Raw genomic sequence first — 14,444 nt, 5'->3', positions numbered from 1 at the left:
TCGAAAGTATTGACTGTCGATTAAGAGTGACTTCATGCTTATGTTTTATGTTTTTTTTAACCAAAGCATATTCTTTAAAGCTCAAGAACTAGACAGCAAAATACGAATTTCCATTTTTTTTCATGTATATAAATATGAAGATAAAATTGTTAATTTTACTATTGCCAGATATATGCAATGGTAATGAGATTCCATGTTAAAGTTCATTAAATATGACTTTATTTAAAAATAGTTTGTTTCTACCAAATTACAGATTTGTCTTTTATTTTTGGTTTGGCCTACCATGTTTTCTATTTTACCAATGTCACATAATTTGTACAAAACTAACATTATTGGCATAACTATATGATGATCATACAAAACTCAACCATGGAAAAATTAAGAATTAAGACAAAATCGTATTGGTACAACTGCAGAATACATTATTGAATACACATTACAAAAAGACCAGCAAAGGAACACGCAGATTCCTACAACTTTTTTTCTCAGTATAGCCATTAGGAATCTTTAACTCAATCTAGCCCTGCTTTTAATCATCAAATGTGCTCATGAATCCACCACGAAAGCCAGCCCCATTACAGGATCCACACAAAATATCCTTTTTACCTCTGCAAGGAACACATATGTTGTGTAGAATTAGATTGAAGATAAACCTACGACACTGGCAATTATAATCCGAAGTCCTTCGACACATCTGTGATGGTTATTATACAAAGGCTCTATTTTGCAGGGTTTATCTTTAAATATATTTGAGACTTGGACTACATACATTAACAGCCTTATATTCAACAAAAATCACGACTTACTGAAAGTAATTGCATGTAATGTCAAGGAATCAAAAGAGAACAATTGAACAATATACAAGTTCAAGTGGTATGGTTCAGTTACCTGCATAGCCAACACAATCCACCGGCTTTAAATTGTCCGTTGAAGTGATCTTCAGAATTAACGCCAGTACCTTTGCATTGACTGCACGCTATTGCGCCTGCCAAAAACATAACAACCGAGTGAGTTTGATACTGATGTTTCTAATCATGGAAAGAGAGAAAATACTTCAAATATCAACTAGCTCTCCAAGAAATTGGAAACAGGCCTCAAATATGCATGGAAAAAATCCTGACACTTCATCAAGAATTATTGATGATGACCGATCTTAATGCATTCTTCTTCCAGCCATAGCCTTAACCTAGCTATCAAGCCCAAATACAAAACCAGGACCACTCAAAGTCTACCTTCACATGTCTATCCAAGGCATATAGGAATACCAAGACTAAATAAGATAGGATTTAGCCAAGTGCTAAATAGACAGTTTCATCTGTTTGAATCAGTCACCATTTCCACCATTTGCTTGAAAGATGATTTCTTTTACGCTCCGGATATTGTGAATGTAAATGCTCAATAGAGAAATCATCACGAATAGCTAACTGAAACATGACAAGCATCAACATACCTCCAGACTAATTGGGTTTCTTACTATGAGGATATGTTACATCCCCACTGGAACCTGTATGCCTTTGACAATTTTTAAGGTGATATCAGTATTTGGCTAATATCTTTGACTCAGATGAGAAACAACAGTGTTTGGCTTAATAGATTTTAAAGACATCATTACCTTCACTATTGACACAACAACTTTTTAGGGAAGATGTAAAATTTCTCAATAAAACAAGAAGAACTGAAAGATCTAAATGTTAATGAGGTCTAAGGTTTTCCTGTTCTGAATTTCGTATAAAGCAAACCATTGCTGTATGATATCATACAAAGGCTGTAACTAATTTGAACCTTCGTTGAACAAAGAATAAGAAGGGTGCAAAAAAATCTTTATAAAAGGAAATTAAATTCTGCGTTTTCACTTACCATTTCCATCACAACCAGAACAAACAATGCTCCTAGATTTTGTTTTTTTAGTGTCATCTTCTGTAGCCTGCATTAAATAGAAATCAGAGAGGGATTCAAAGGATATGCAATTATGAATTGTTAAACACAACAGTAGAAATGTGCAAGCTATATGTGCCATATCCCATTTCTTAGACTCTTTTTCCAAATGTTACTGGACAAAACTTGTCAGCCTATGAACCACACGTGGTAGCATGATGACACAAAAAAGGAGAAAGAAAACTGAATACAGAGCACCTTATTTGTAAATGGGATGCTGAAATTAAACTAAAATTCTCACCTTAACCTTCAAAGACTGAAAGCTTGGAGCTCTAGAACTCTGACACGCTTCCTTCACCCTAAAAGTCTTTCCCGTAACTGAATAACCGATAAGTGTCCCTATTAAAGTGAAACAAATTCTCATTCAATATTATAAGCACAGCAAATCCCAAGAAAGAACAATTAAACAGAGAGAGTTATTAATACCAGGTCTGTTTGGGGATTCCAAGGAACAAATAGGAGCAAAAGAAAGAGAGTGCGCCATTCTCAACCACAGGGTCTTAAAATATCAAACTGTGTAGCCAAGTTTGGTCTGAACTCTGAACTGAAATGAAGGAGTGAGCTCAACTAATACAAGTTTGAGCAGATAAGGTCTTCGAATATGTGGGTAAATTTCGTGCTTTCATTACTTTAACGCCCTTGGACCTGTAGCAACGAATAGTGGGTATTTTGGTAAAATCCTTCTTCGTGTGCATAAAACAAAGACATGGATTTTTTTGAAACACAAACAAATGGCGAGCACTCTGCTGTCCGTACACCGCTTTCTTCCCTCCCAAAGTAAGCTTAATTGCGTGCAATTTCGTCAGATTCGTCCTTGTTCTTTGTCAGTCTTGTCAAAATTTCCATTCCCTTTTCAATAAAGTGTGGATATTTTCACGAAAATACTGTGGGAAAAATTTATTCTCGTGTTGGTTTATCGTGTTTTCTTTTCGTTATTTTAGAGAGGGAAAATATCGGTTACATGAGTGCTTTCAGAGCTTCATTTCGTGGCCAAGCTCTGTGCAATTCAGGTTTCTGTGGGAGACAAATAGCTAGAAGCCATGGAAAACGTTTTGTTGTTCACTCACTGGTTGCCACTTCACCCTTTCTGTTGTCTCTGTCAATTCATCTATCAGTACTTATAATTGTGGTTTGCATATATTTGAAGTCTTGATGTGGTAACTATGAATTATAACTTTGGCTTTTCTTTGTTGACAGTTTGGAAGTCAGGTGAGGTCCGTGAAGAAAAGAGAGACAGTGATTCCCGAACCAGATTACAGGATTTCAATTGTGCTACTCGGTGGTTACTGATTCTCTCTTTATTTGTATGTGTCTTACAACATAGTTTTAGACTTTCAAGTAAGCATAATGCTTACTGTATAGATTGTATCTGTAACTGAGGATAATGACTTGGTATAATCGTACATATTTGAGCGCATTGTGGATCTTGTTCTTCCCAAATGAATATCCCATAGTCCAGCATACTTTCATATATAATTTTGTAGACTTTGCTGAATCTAGAACTACATAATTTGGTTGGTGGTCATTTTACCGGGCTAGTTACAATCTGTTAAAGGATTGAATTTCATTCATTTGAAAATTAAGCACCCTTACTGACCGATAATGTTGCCTTAGTTTTGGGTTCTTTGGAACTTGGTGAATTCAAGTCTTTTCAAATGAGTTTAACTAAGACTTTTAGCATCTTTTGAACACTATAACTCAGTCTTACTTTCCTTTTCGTACATACCACTAACATACTAAAATCTTATGTGGCTTAAAATTGTACAATCAGGTATTGCTGGTGGGTTGATTTACACAGATAATCTAGTACCTGCAGTACCTGTTGGTCTCCTTGGATTGCTTCTGTTGTTCCAGGTGATTATTAGTAAAAGACGGTGTAACTAAGAAAGGTGTAGCTTGGCTCACGTACCTTCTTTTCGGAAAGGACATGACATTTCTTTTCTGATGACATTTCTCTTCTCATTTTTCTCTTATTTCTTCAGACTACCAGAGTGAGATTTGTCTTTGAAGATGATGCCCTGGTTTGTTACCTTCTTAGTTCTCCAAAAAATATGTTCTATGTATAGTACTATTTACTTTCTTAAAAGCCTTTATATTTTGTCTTATTCCTGCTAAAAAAGTGTGTTGAAATTCGTTAGTTCGAATTAATAAGAAAAGTCCACTACTTACGGTCATACTGCTAAGGAATATTTAAAATTTAGAATACATATTGCAGTTTTTAGTTAAGTTTTTCTGTTCAGTTTTCAAATGTAAGAGCACAAAATGTCATGCCATTATATAATTGAATCCATCTCAGTTTTTTTTTCTTTATACCCCACAAGCAAGACCTTGTAATTGTAAATTATAACAGTCAAAAATAGAGAATCACCCTCTTGATTTCTGAGAACAGTGTTGTTTCAAACATTTATGTCTTAGTAGCAAGTTCAATGCCTTTTTTCCATCAAGCATTGCATGAGTTTATTATTGGATTACACCAACTTGATGCAAAAGGATAAACTACATGACTAAACAATCTGCAGCTTGATCGATTGTAACTTTATGTGGTTTATATTTATTTGCAATTATCATTCAGTTTCAGGTACCATCTTAGTATATGTAACTTCATCGGCATATTATATCTGTCTGCATGACTTCATGTACTTGGATATTTATCATTCCATGCTGTTTTCTATGCTCTCTTTTTAGTTACTCATGTTAGTTGTATACAAAATTCTGGTTTAGGAGGTAAGGATAGGTGAACAGCTCCAGGAATCAGGTGAGAATGTTTTTGTTGGAGGAGAAAACCGCTGGAAGTAAGTACCTGATTTCTTGTATACGCTTACCAGAATTTCACAAGAGTAGGACAAAAACTAGTATGATATGCTGCAGGTACTCAACATTTGTTAATTGGGAATTCTGGTGGCCGAACTTCCCTATCTTGGTTTACTTCAAGGAGACGCAAACAAAGCCCGAAGGACAAATCCATTTCTTTCCCATAATCTTTGTAAGCAGTTTGGACGCAAGTGTAGCCAATACACATATAGGAGATGGCTAAGAAAATAAATCTCATTTGCAGACATTAAGCTTCGGCGTTTCTTTTATTGTTCTTGGTATTTTATTTTTATATGCAGAATGGTAAGCAGCTTTATGAGGTTATGGTGGAAAGAGCTGGCCCTTCAAAAACTAGTGGACCAAAGGAATCCTAAGGACTGAGCTGTGTGGTTAGAGCCCCAGGTATAAAAACCTTAAAAACCATTTAGTATCTTCTTCATATGATAATGAAAATTAGAAGATTACTACAGGAGGATTTAGAATTCTTCATTTTACTAACATATATCATCAATGCCTACTGTAATGGTTATTTGATCATTATACCACAGAATAGAGTGGCTCTAAGGCTTGTTCACGTGTTTTACAGTGGGGTGTCTTGGATGCCATTGAAATCGAGGGAGCCCCGGAAAAGAGACTTTTTATGTTGAGATTGCTATTTGTTTGTGGTAGTGTGCTGAGACGAGGAAACACTGTTCTCGCTGTTTCAAGTAGCAGGAAAGCTTTATTTAAACAAATAATTCTGATGTAGTTTCCTCAGCAACAAAAAAATATAATTCAATTATTTTGAAGTCTCGTTTCACACGAATATAATTCGTCTTATTCCTTTCGAGATTGACCAGTGATTTTTCTTCATTTCGGAAGATTTATAATTTAACAGTACCCAATATTTGATTTGTGTTGGCTTCCACAAATGTAGTTCTCCGAATTGACTACGACATATCAAACGTAAGAAGTTGATACACAAGTAGTTTTTATAAATAGATTTCAATACTATAATTGTAGAATACATTAAACGAATGCCTACAAATAAAGGCCGGTATAGAAAATCACGAAGCCTACCCAAGAATCATAATTTAAGGTAATGCATGTCCAATAACACATGCATTTCAAACTTCGTGAACTGATAGAGATTGCGAAGCAGCTTGCAGTTAGCGATGTAGCCACCCGGCATAACTCTTTTCTATCAGCATTGGAATTCAACACTCATGAATTAGCTGACATTACAACTGGCAATAACTTGGCTTTCCATCTAGGGGCTGCAAAACAGAAAACCAATATTACGATCGATCCTTCTTGACGCAGTGTGCATCTGTTCCATGTCGAGTACAATCATGATAACCCACACTCTGGAGGAAGCCTCGAATCTTTTCTACAGTGCTATTACTGGCCTGTAACAAGCGCTCATCTTCTTCGTATATGAGATATGGGGCTTGGCTTCCTTTCCTGGAAAGCAACTTTGATGCTCCTTTTAGAACGTGATATTCCCAGCCCTGAACATCTATCTTTAGCAGAAGAACAGGCTTGGATTCCGGAATCACTTCATCAAGAGGAACAGTCTTTACTTGAAAAGCTACCTCTTCATTGGACTTGAATGCCAACTTTGCACCTGTGGCAGAAATAGCACTGTTGTCTAACCTACCAAGCAACTGAAAAAAAAAGAAATTGAATAATCAGCACTGAAAGACAAGCAGAAGTTGAGATGTAAAATAAAATTAATTTCATTTTCTTATCCTTCTAGTTTTCATGTCCGAAACAATGAGGACCTGGCAAGATGTTACATATTTTCTCCCCAAATCCATTTCTTTCCATAAAAATGGAAAGTTCCAAATAAAATCATGGATTCAGAGTTGGCAACTATAATGGAAACCAAAAATGAAAAGAGATTTTTGTTGTATCGTTTCAAACTGTTAAATTTTTTTCCGAGCACAACGCCCGGTCAGACTTGTGCATTAATTTTATAAGATGCTACAGAAACCAGCCAATAGCTATTGCTAAATGAACATGACAAATATTTGGAGGCCACTTTTCAAGTTGGTTCCTGAGAAGATTTTAGACTTGCAAGTTATGATCATCTTAGTTCACTAAAGCATACAAGCTGACTCTTTAAATAAGTCTTTTGATGGATAAACAGACCATTGTTCCAAATATGCCATTTGCAGGGACTAACCTGCCCTAGTAAAATTTTAAAATTTTGATCAGCAATCTGAGGATAGTGGGTGCACAATTGGAAGTCATCACCTGAACCTAAGACCTTATTTGATTCTCCATCCAACCCAACTAACTAGCTGAACTAATCAGGTTTGTCAAAATCTTACGGTCAAATCAAATGATCCAAAACAGCTCATTTAAAGAATGTCCTTAAGCTTCAACACAACTTCAAACAGGAGACTTAACGACCTTTTTAGTGGGTAAAAGACAGTATTAGAAAAATATAACAAAAACGATAGGTCCTAATGAAGCTAACAGCAGATTTGTCAGATAACAATGAAAGGGAAAAGTCATGAGGATGCTGCAAACAGTAAGTTAAAGATCCCTGGATATTCTATTCCTCCAACGTGCCACGCTCTTTTTGTTGATAAACTACATTCGCAGCACATGATTTAGAGAATATAACCACACTCTCACCTTATCTCTTTACAAGAGTGCAAAATATGCAGGATAAAAGTTCAACACAAACAGCACCATGGGCCTGCCTTACACACCATGTTAGGTACTTCAAGAAAAGCTTACAAATATGCTTTGACTGATTTATATATAACCTCGTTATGCACACCTAACCTATTGCATCATAAACTAAAGAGACTACAACTGAAGTATCACCACTAATTGTTTCCTATTCTTTATTTTAAATATGGTAATAATAGAGCTAAGAAAGATTTGACACTAAATTTAGTGTTAAATATAAGTAAATATATACCATTGTATTGGATCTTTGTTGAACAACTTTGGAATTGTTTTCAAGTTTGTATGTTTAACACCTCTTATTGGGCATATTATTTGTTAGTAGACTTCTCGCATAGCTTTTAGGACCAGTGGATCTAATTAGTTAGACAAGTCTAATAGTCTTAGGCGTATAATATAAGTAGTCATTTGTTGAATTGTGTAAGAAGTTTTGAGTCGTTGGGGAATTTTTAAACTTTGTGCTTTTGGGAGAAAATTTATAATCTTCTAGGTCACTTTTGATTCTTGTCTTTAAATTTCCTAATTCACAGTGACAAATAAAAGAAGCGTGGCATTGTTCTCACATTTCCACTGAATTCCACTTTTTGTTCGTTTTCCTTTATCTTCTATTCCTTGTTAAATTGTGATTGAAGCTAATATATCCAGTGTAAGGGTTCAACTGGTTTCAGGTCATATTTCATACCGTGGTCATCGTTGCAACTAATGATTAAAATTCAACAAAGCATAAATGGAAAAGAAGTGAACTCTCAAAACCATTTTCAGAAATTGATTTATAACTAATAGAAATAGTTCTTTATTAATTTATCTATTTCCATCAACAGCAATTTCCTCTACGTTTCTTCTCTCTAAGCACTTCAAATGATTCTTTCCCAGCAAACTAAACTAGTATCCAACTAAAACAAGCCTGCTTCTACAACATAAATTCAATTCAAGCTCGAAAAAAAGCACATCAAAATTAAATTAAAAAAATAAATAAGGCAAGAAATATAACCTTGTAAACGGTAATGTTACCAACGCGATCCGACGCAGCGGCCTCGAACACAGTGACCAAATCCGCAACTCGGTTGAAGTAAATCCCTTCACAGATCTTCTGCAAATTCTCGAACACGGGCTCAAACGCCAGAACCTGAAACCCCATGGCAGAGGCGGCGAAGGTGGCCATACCCACGTTGGCACCAACGTCGACGACCAACCCATCCTTGCCCTCGCTCTTGGCCTTCTCGAGCAGGTCCTGAATGGTGACGGAGATGTCGGGCTTGCGAAAGGGCTTTCCTTTGAGCATCCTTACAATGTTCTTGTGAGGCTTGTCGGGGAGGGTTCCGAAATCGGAGAGGGAGAAGAGGAAGGGGTAGCGCACGCCCTCGACGGTGTTTGCGACGACGGGGTGAGCCTGAGGAGAGGCGGAACAGTCGAAGGGGGAGACTGCTTTGAAGGAGAGGAAGGTGCTACGGGCAATGAGAGCAGAGGTAGAGGTGTATGAGAAACGCGGGGTGAGGAATGCGAAGAAGAGAAGGAGGAGAGTGGAAGGGAAGAGTAAAAAGAGGAACTTCGGGGAGAGGAATCTGGTTTGCTTATCTCTTTTCCATGCATTTGCCATGGAACAAGAGTGTCTGCGTTATCAGAGCTTGGTCTTCTTTCAATGGAAAGAGAAAGGTTTTCTCTATTTCAGATTAGATCTTGCTAGCAGTGCGAGGACTCCTTCGAAAGTGTTTTTCATTGATCCTAACACTAGCCTTTGTTTATCATTTTTGTTTTCTTTTTATCACTAAATTTTAAAACATTCATTTTCTCTGTTTCTTTTTTAATCCTTTTCATTTACACATATTTTGCAAAAAACAAAAGAGCTAAAATGTCCCAAAATATAAAAATCATTTTATGTTTTTCAGTCCTAAAATATTCAGGGAGTTCTCTTTTTGTCTCTCATATTTGACATTATTATTTTTAGTTCCCGTATTTTGCAAAAAAAATATTTTGAATGTTGTTGAAATGAATAATTTTTAAAAGGAAATAAAACTATATTAGATTAGGTGCTTGACAATAAAAATACAAAATCAAAGTGAGTTAGTTATTCTTATTAATTACAATATTTTTAAATGGTGTTAGCACATGCCGATTAAAACAAATATTTATAAATTTAAGAAGAAAAAACTTACTCTAAGTTTAAAGCATGTAAAAACTATTCTTAGAGATATTTGACTTCAAATATAATTATCTACTTTAGTACTTTAGTACTTTATTACTTTGCTTTAAATTTTTTTTAACAATGATAGTACAAGACATTTTGATGTTAACTCAAACTTGGAATTTCCTCTATTCAACCCAATGGAGACTTAATAGTTTGTATGAAGTCTTAAAACTCAATTTTCATGACTGTCATATATTGGTTTAGAATTATTTTTTTTTCGATTTCACAATAATACCTTTGTCATCTTGTTTATGCATAATGGAACAATGTATCATGTCAGTTAGAGATAAATTTTAAGAATTCAACAATAAAGAAAAAAAGAGAATTCTTCCAAGGCTTATTATGTACTCTTTTTGTGCGTTACTATTTCGATCTATTGCCAAGTCAAGATTATTTTATTTCCTTACCCAATTGTTACAAAGAGTGTAATTTTAATTAATACAAGTTCATGCATAGAAAATGTTTGTTTCCCAACAAAAAAATTAGTATTTGCCTTTCTTAGTATTTTTGAACTGGTTGAGTTCCATGCAGGAGAATTCTTTACTCAAAAAAGTGTACAAGGAATTCTTTTATCAACAAGGTGAATTTAGAAGAAACTAATGGGTTTAATAGTTCATCAATTCATGAGGTAATAGATATAAAATGGTATTGAATGTAACTCAAGAAAAGGGTGAGATAAGCAAAAAAGCAGAACAAGTGACAGCTACTTGAGCGTGTTCTTGTAAAAAGATTAGTTGGGAAAGTACTTTTCACGGGTTTGTGCCACTTCCAACCTAACAGTAGGAAGCATTCTGCCCATGCATTACATAACTGAATCTCTTATTTACTATAAAGACATTCTGCAGAGCACGACAATTGCATAAATGATGACTCGTCATTGCCATTCATGAAATTCAATAAATCATGTGAATCAAATCAATGGATACATATTACCTACAAAAGTGTGGTCACGTTAGAATTTGTGTAAAAATAGAAATTGAAGGTAACACGTACTATTGAAGAAATGGTGGTCCCTTCCGTTTTCTGCTCTATCTTCTCATATTTCTTGTTTGTCTCAGAACATCCTCAGGTGTCAACTGGACATCATAATGGTTTGCCTGTTGCCGCTGAGTGATGGATAAACAACAATGAGCATAGCAAGGTGTTTAAAACTGGGAGTCAAGAACACTGCTTAGTGTGAAAATCTTCTGCTGACAATAAACCATTGATAAGACGTTTGAGCCTTTCTGCTCCAGGGCCAGGCTTAAGTTCGGTGATATTTTTTATGGCAGAATATGGTTTGGTGGTGTTTGAATTTGTCCGGTCAAACCACTTGCCAGGCACATAACCATGTTCATTTCGTCCCAGGAGTTCAGTATCAATCTTATCCAAGAGTTGTTCGTTGCAGCCAAATTTCCGAGCAAATGGAGCGTTGCTCTCCACCATTTCCTCGTAGTTATTGATTGTTAGGAAGTGTGGATGTTGTTTTGGAGGGTTATCCCATGATATGAAGTGGAGGTCATGATTTACAGTAGTGTTCCGGAACTCATCAGCATTGCAGATGACTGTGTGAAAATACCCTTCAGGGGAGGATAGAAAGTTGGCATAATACATCAAGACTATTCTAGGCAAGTTATCCCATCCCCATAACAAATACTCAACAAATTGGCGAGAGAGCATCATCCAAGCAGAACCTGAGCAAAATCAAGTAGCATAACAAAACTCAGAAAGCATAGAGTTGGATACTACTACTAGGTCTTTCAACTTAAGGAAAACTATTTTAAAAACTTCAGATGATAAAGTGTGGTATGTCATAGATTCAAGTAAACTAGTTGATATTGTGCGGATGTTTAACTGCAAATGGCTTCATTTTGAAACAAACTTAAAAGGGTCATGCTAGCTAACAAAGGACCTGATGACATTGGTTAAGGTGCATTTAATACACTTTCTTAATTACTTATAAAGTAATTATTAAATGATTTTTGTTTTTTCAATAAAATTAACAGTTACTTGCTTCTGTTCTGCTGTTCCATTTACCAATGTCCTTACGGTACATGTTAGCAATTGTCAACATAAAATAGAGGGAAAGGACACCAGAATAAGCGTATGCAATTAGACCTCTCGTATGAATGAAATAAATTTCCAGCTAAGTGACACACAGCTCATGATAATTGCGACATCTATATTAGGAATACCAATGGCAATCAGTAGTACTTCTATATGAGATATTTGAGTTCAACAAGAGAAAAGGTGCGAAAAACTGTGGCCAACAAGAGAAAAGTAAAAGAATGGAGAAAGGTGAAAAGGTGTCGTAGTTCCGGGTAATCATATACTAAAACCAAAGGCTCTACCACCCTCTCTCTATCTCCATCATCACTGTTTAACTTCAATTTTCAAATTTTTTTCCTATTTTGATTTCCGTAAAATCTTCAATTTATTCTACGGTAGCATGTCTCATAATACTGAAACATTCTACAAATGTGAAAAAGCAAACTAATAAACGTGGAATGAGAAAATTAACAAAATAAAGATTTAAGCAAGATAAGTCATCAGATACCATACCTGTAAACAGCTTATATGCTGTGGGAACATTTCTTTTCTCTGTCACCCAAAATAAATCAGATTTATTGACACTATAAAGTGCTGGATCAATTATAACAGGCTTGGCTCTCTGATCTCTATTGAAAAAAGGAAACAGCAAAGTCTTCACGAAGTTGCACGTTACTTTTGAAGGAAATAAAGAAAACCATGCAATATAACACAGGATGAAAGGATTAGCAACTTACTCTTTCCAGCCAATATCACTGGTGTGCTCAATAAAGTTAAGGTGTCTCGGCGTTGATGACAGCGTATGCAACAGATCTGTTGAGAAAAATACATGAACTGAGTGATCGTGAAAACAGGGTAACATAATTCACAGTTCACATTCTTTAGTAAGTTTCAACAAATAAACATATTTAAGCATTTAACAAACAAACCATAAAAAAATCCATAGAAATTTATTTTAAAATATTTACTCTTATCTGAAACCCGGCATTCTTCCTCCCCCACCACCCCAGGCCACAAGAAGAGAGAGAGGAACAAGCCTGTCAGCTGACAAAACAAACAACTCATCGATGAGCAAATCGACAAATAGAACACTTTGGACTATATTGGGGCCAGATCAAACCAACTTAAAATTCAGTAAGTCCTAAACTTATCTCAAAATTAGCAGCAACCGGTTCTCACATCACATATCAGAAATGCATTCCAAAACAAACCAGCATTTAAATCCATTAACACAAAACCAAAACCTGGGAAACAGCCAAGACAGAAATAAATGCCCGGCCCCGTTTGAAAGATCACGAATCAACAAAATCTCCGTAACACAGACACGGAATCCAACAAGAAGCAGTGCGTAGTTTTGCTGATCGAAGATACAAAAAGAAAAGTTAAAGAGAGGGTAGCGTACCATCTTGGGTGACCAAGGGGTAATCAGAAGCGCTTAGATTGATGAACCAATCCCAGAGTCCACCTTCCTTGAACAAAATGGCCGCAGCGTGAAGGGTATTAGTGACCATAGTAGGTCCCCTGTAGGTGACCAAGTTAGCCTTAACAACCATCCTAACATTGCCCAATTTGGCAAAGAGAGGCTCGTTCTTGACGAAGTTGGCAAGCTCCAATCTTTCCTGCGTGGAAGCCTCGAGGTCCAAGTGCACAGCGTACTGATTCCTGGGATGATAAAGGGCCTTGAGGGTTCTCTTCAGAGTCTCGCCATCACCCACTGACCCCGAGATCAGGTAGGCGATCCTGGGAACGGATTCGCTGGATGACGTGGAAGACACCCTGAGCTTTGACTCCACGAAACGAGGCTCTTCCACTCTGCCACGTGTACGGTATAGGTAGAGCAAAGAGGAAGAATCGGTGGAGACGAAGATGGAAAAGAGTATGAGTAAGGTTAACAAGAGTAGAGACAATACAAGTGGGAGGAACCATTTCTTCCTCTGCTGTTTGTTGGTCTCCATAGATAAACAACGTTTTCAGGTACAAATGGCCCAAGTGCCAACCTTTCCTTGCTGGGGTTTCTTCAGTGTTTCTGTTGCAAGGACATTGAAGAAAGAAAGAGATAAATAGGGCGAGTAATACTAAAAACCTTGGTTCATCATTAATAGCAATAGTCTAATAATAATAATATTATTTATCGTTATGAATTAGGGTACGTTTGTACTTGCGATAATACAACAGTCAAATTAATTCTGGGTCGCTTTCTTTTCTTCTCCCTCTCCCCACGCCTCCTTCACTTTTGTTCTTTCTATTTCATTTTTAAAAAATAGAAAAATTCTATTTTTCTCTTTTGTTTATTTATTTGTCCAAACAAAATACAAGTGTTAGACCGATTGAATTAATAAATTTTTTCAATTTTATTAAGATGAAAAAGCTTGTAGCATAAATCATTTAAATATAATTTTTAAAATAGCCATCGCAAGAGTGCATAATTTCTTGGTATATATAAATTCATTAGATAAAGATATAAAAGAAATAGCATTGAAATTGTGTTCTGATTAAATTTACTAATCATATCCTTTTTATGCCTATTATAACTTTATATATAAATATAGATATATCATGTTATATACTTTGAAATAATATTTAAATGTTATCTTATATAATTTAGTTAAGGTGAGAGTATGTTAGACTATCTGTGAAGAAGTCTTCAGTTTGTCACTATAAAGTTTTATTAACCCATTTTTATTTACTAAATACAATAACTTAAGATTTCAAATAAAAATTGTAGTTTAGAAAACTCTGTTTTAAGTGATTAGAATATATTTGGTGATCCATATAGCTAACAATTATTTTGAGTTTAGTATTA

At 35.6% G+C, this 14,444-nt stretch overlaps 4 protein-coding genes across 5 annotated transcripts; 1 reads left to right on the top strand and 3 right to left on the bottom strand.

The window, feature by feature from the left end:
- Positions 1 to 355: 355 nt before the first annotated feature.
- LOC108347660 (protein BUNDLE SHEATH DEFECTIVE 2, chloroplastic) lies at positions 356 to 2,520 on the bottom strand. The gene is made up of 5 exons (XM_017587056.2): positions 2,362 to 2,520; positions 2,177 to 2,274; positions 1,858 to 1,924; positions 889 to 985; positions 356 to 608 (listed from the first exon to the last, which is right to left on the bottom strand). The coding sequence occupies exons 1-5, from the start codon at positions 2,417 to 2,419 to the stop codon at positions 530 to 532; spliced, it is 399 nt and encodes a 132-aa protein (XP_017442545.1). The 5' UTR covers positions 2,420 to 2,520; the 3' UTR covers positions 356 to 529.
- Positions 2,521 to 2,626: 106 nt separating this feature from the next.
- Positions 2,627 to 5,575, top strand: LOC108347653 (uncharacterized). Its single transcript, XM_017587043.2, has 9 exons — positions 2,627 to 2,712; positions 2,877 to 3,004; positions 3,133 to 3,214; positions 3,707 to 3,789; positions 3,918 to 3,956; positions 4,657 to 4,727; positions 4,804 to 4,918; positions 5,046 to 5,148; positions 5,333 to 5,575. Exons 1-8 carry the CDS (start codon positions 2,667 to 2,669, stop codon positions 5,118 to 5,120), a joined length of 639 nt encoding a protein of 212 aa, XP_017442532.1. The 5' UTR covers positions 2,627 to 2,666; the 3' UTR covers positions 5,121 to 5,148; positions 5,333 to 5,575.
- A 124-nt stretch (positions 5,576 to 5,699) lies between these two features.
- On the bottom strand, positions 5,700 to 9,178 carry LOC108347644 (uncharacterized). The gene is made up of 2 exons (XM_017587032.2): positions 8,420 to 9,178; positions 5,700 to 6,392 (listed from the first exon to the last, which is right to left on the bottom strand). The coding sequence occupies exons 1-2, from the start codon at positions 9,023 to 9,025 to the stop codon at positions 6,024 to 6,026; spliced, it is 975 nt and encodes a 324-aa protein (XP_017442521.1). The 5' UTR covers positions 9,026 to 9,178; the 3' UTR covers positions 5,700 to 6,023.
- A 1,285-nt stretch (positions 9,179 to 10,463) lies between these two features.
- LOC108326851 (beta-glucuronosyltransferase GlcAT14B) lies at positions 10,464 to 13,728 on the bottom strand. 2 transcript variants are annotated; one of them, XM_052873999.1, is made up of 6 exons: positions 13,044 to 13,728; positions 12,821 to 12,885; positions 12,610 to 12,685; positions 12,379 to 12,454; positions 12,155 to 12,270; positions 10,464 to 11,286 (listed from the first exon to the last, which is right to left on the bottom strand). In XM_052873999.1, exons 1-6 carry the CDS (start codon positions 13,594 to 13,596, stop codon positions 10,772 to 10,774), a joined length of 1,401 nt encoding a protein of 466 aa, XP_052729959.1. In that variant the 5' UTR covers positions 13,597 to 13,728; the 3' UTR covers positions 10,464 to 10,771. The 2 variants fall into 2 exon arrangements, with proteins under 2 accessions (XP_052729959.1, XP_017416315.1); XM_017560826.2 differs by lacking the exons at positions 12,610 to 12,685; positions 12,821 to 12,885 and having other exon boundaries at positions 13,044 to 13,726.
- Between the last annotated feature and the right edge of the window lie 716 nt (positions 13,729 to 14,444).

The sequence above is a fragment of the Vigna angularis genome, chromosome 1 (genome assembly GCF_016808095.1).
Source record: "Vigna angularis cultivar LongXiaoDou No.4 chromosome 1, ASM1680809v1, whole genome shotgun sequence".
In the NCBI taxonomy this organism is placed as follows: Eukaryota; Viridiplantae; Streptophyta; class Magnoliopsida; order Fabales; family Fabaceae; genus Vigna; species Vigna angularis.
This window is presented reverse-complemented; position numbering and strand designations above follow the sequence as displayed.

Bases quoted from the DNA above. Each gene is read 5' to 3' on its own strand.
- LOC108347653 (XM_017587043.2), top strand. From the start codon at position 2,667: ATGGCGAGCACTCTGCTGTCCGTACACCGCTTTCTTCCCTCCCAAA. The intron at 3,957-4,656 runs GTTTGTTACCTT...ATTCTGGTTTAG, and splicing joins TCTTTGAAGATGATGCCCTG to GAGGTAAGGATAGGTGAACA. The intron at 4,919-5,045 runs GTAAGCAGTTTG...TTTTATATGCAG, and splicing joins ATTTCTTTCCCATAATCTTT to AATGGTAAGCAGCTTTATGA.
- LOC108347660 (XM_017587056.2), bottom strand. From the start codon at position 2,419: ATGGCGCACTCTCTTTCTTTTGCTCCTATTTGTTCCTTGGAATCCCCA. The intron at 986-1,857 runs GTAAGTGAAAAC...TGTTTTTGGCAG, and splicing joins TTCTGGTTGTGATGGAAATG to GCGCAATAGCGTGCAGTCAA. The intron at 609-888 runs GTAACTGAACCA...TGTTCCTTGCAG, and splicing joins GGATTGTGTTGGCTATGCAG to AGGTAAAAAGGATATTTTGT.
- LOC108347644 (XM_017587032.2), bottom strand. From the start codon at position 9,025: ATGGCAAATGCATGGAAAAGAGATAAGCAAACCAGATTCCTCTCCCCG. The intron at 6,393-8,419 runs GTTATATTTCTT...TTTTTTTTTCAG, and splicing joins GTAACATTACCGTTTACAAG to TTGCTTGGTAGGTTAGACAA.
- LOC108326851 (XM_052873999.1), bottom strand. From the start codon at position 13,596: ATGGAGACCAACAAACAGCAGAGGAAGAAATGGTTCCTCCCACTTGTA. The intron at 12,455-12,609 runs GTAAATATTTTA...TTTTCTCAACAG, and splicing joins ATGCCGGGTTTCAGATAAGA to ATCTGTTGCATACGCTGTCA. The intron at 12,271-12,378 runs GTAAGTTGCTAA...TTTTTTCAATAG, and splicing joins AGTGATATTGGCTGGAAAGA to AGATCAGAGAGCCAAGCCTG.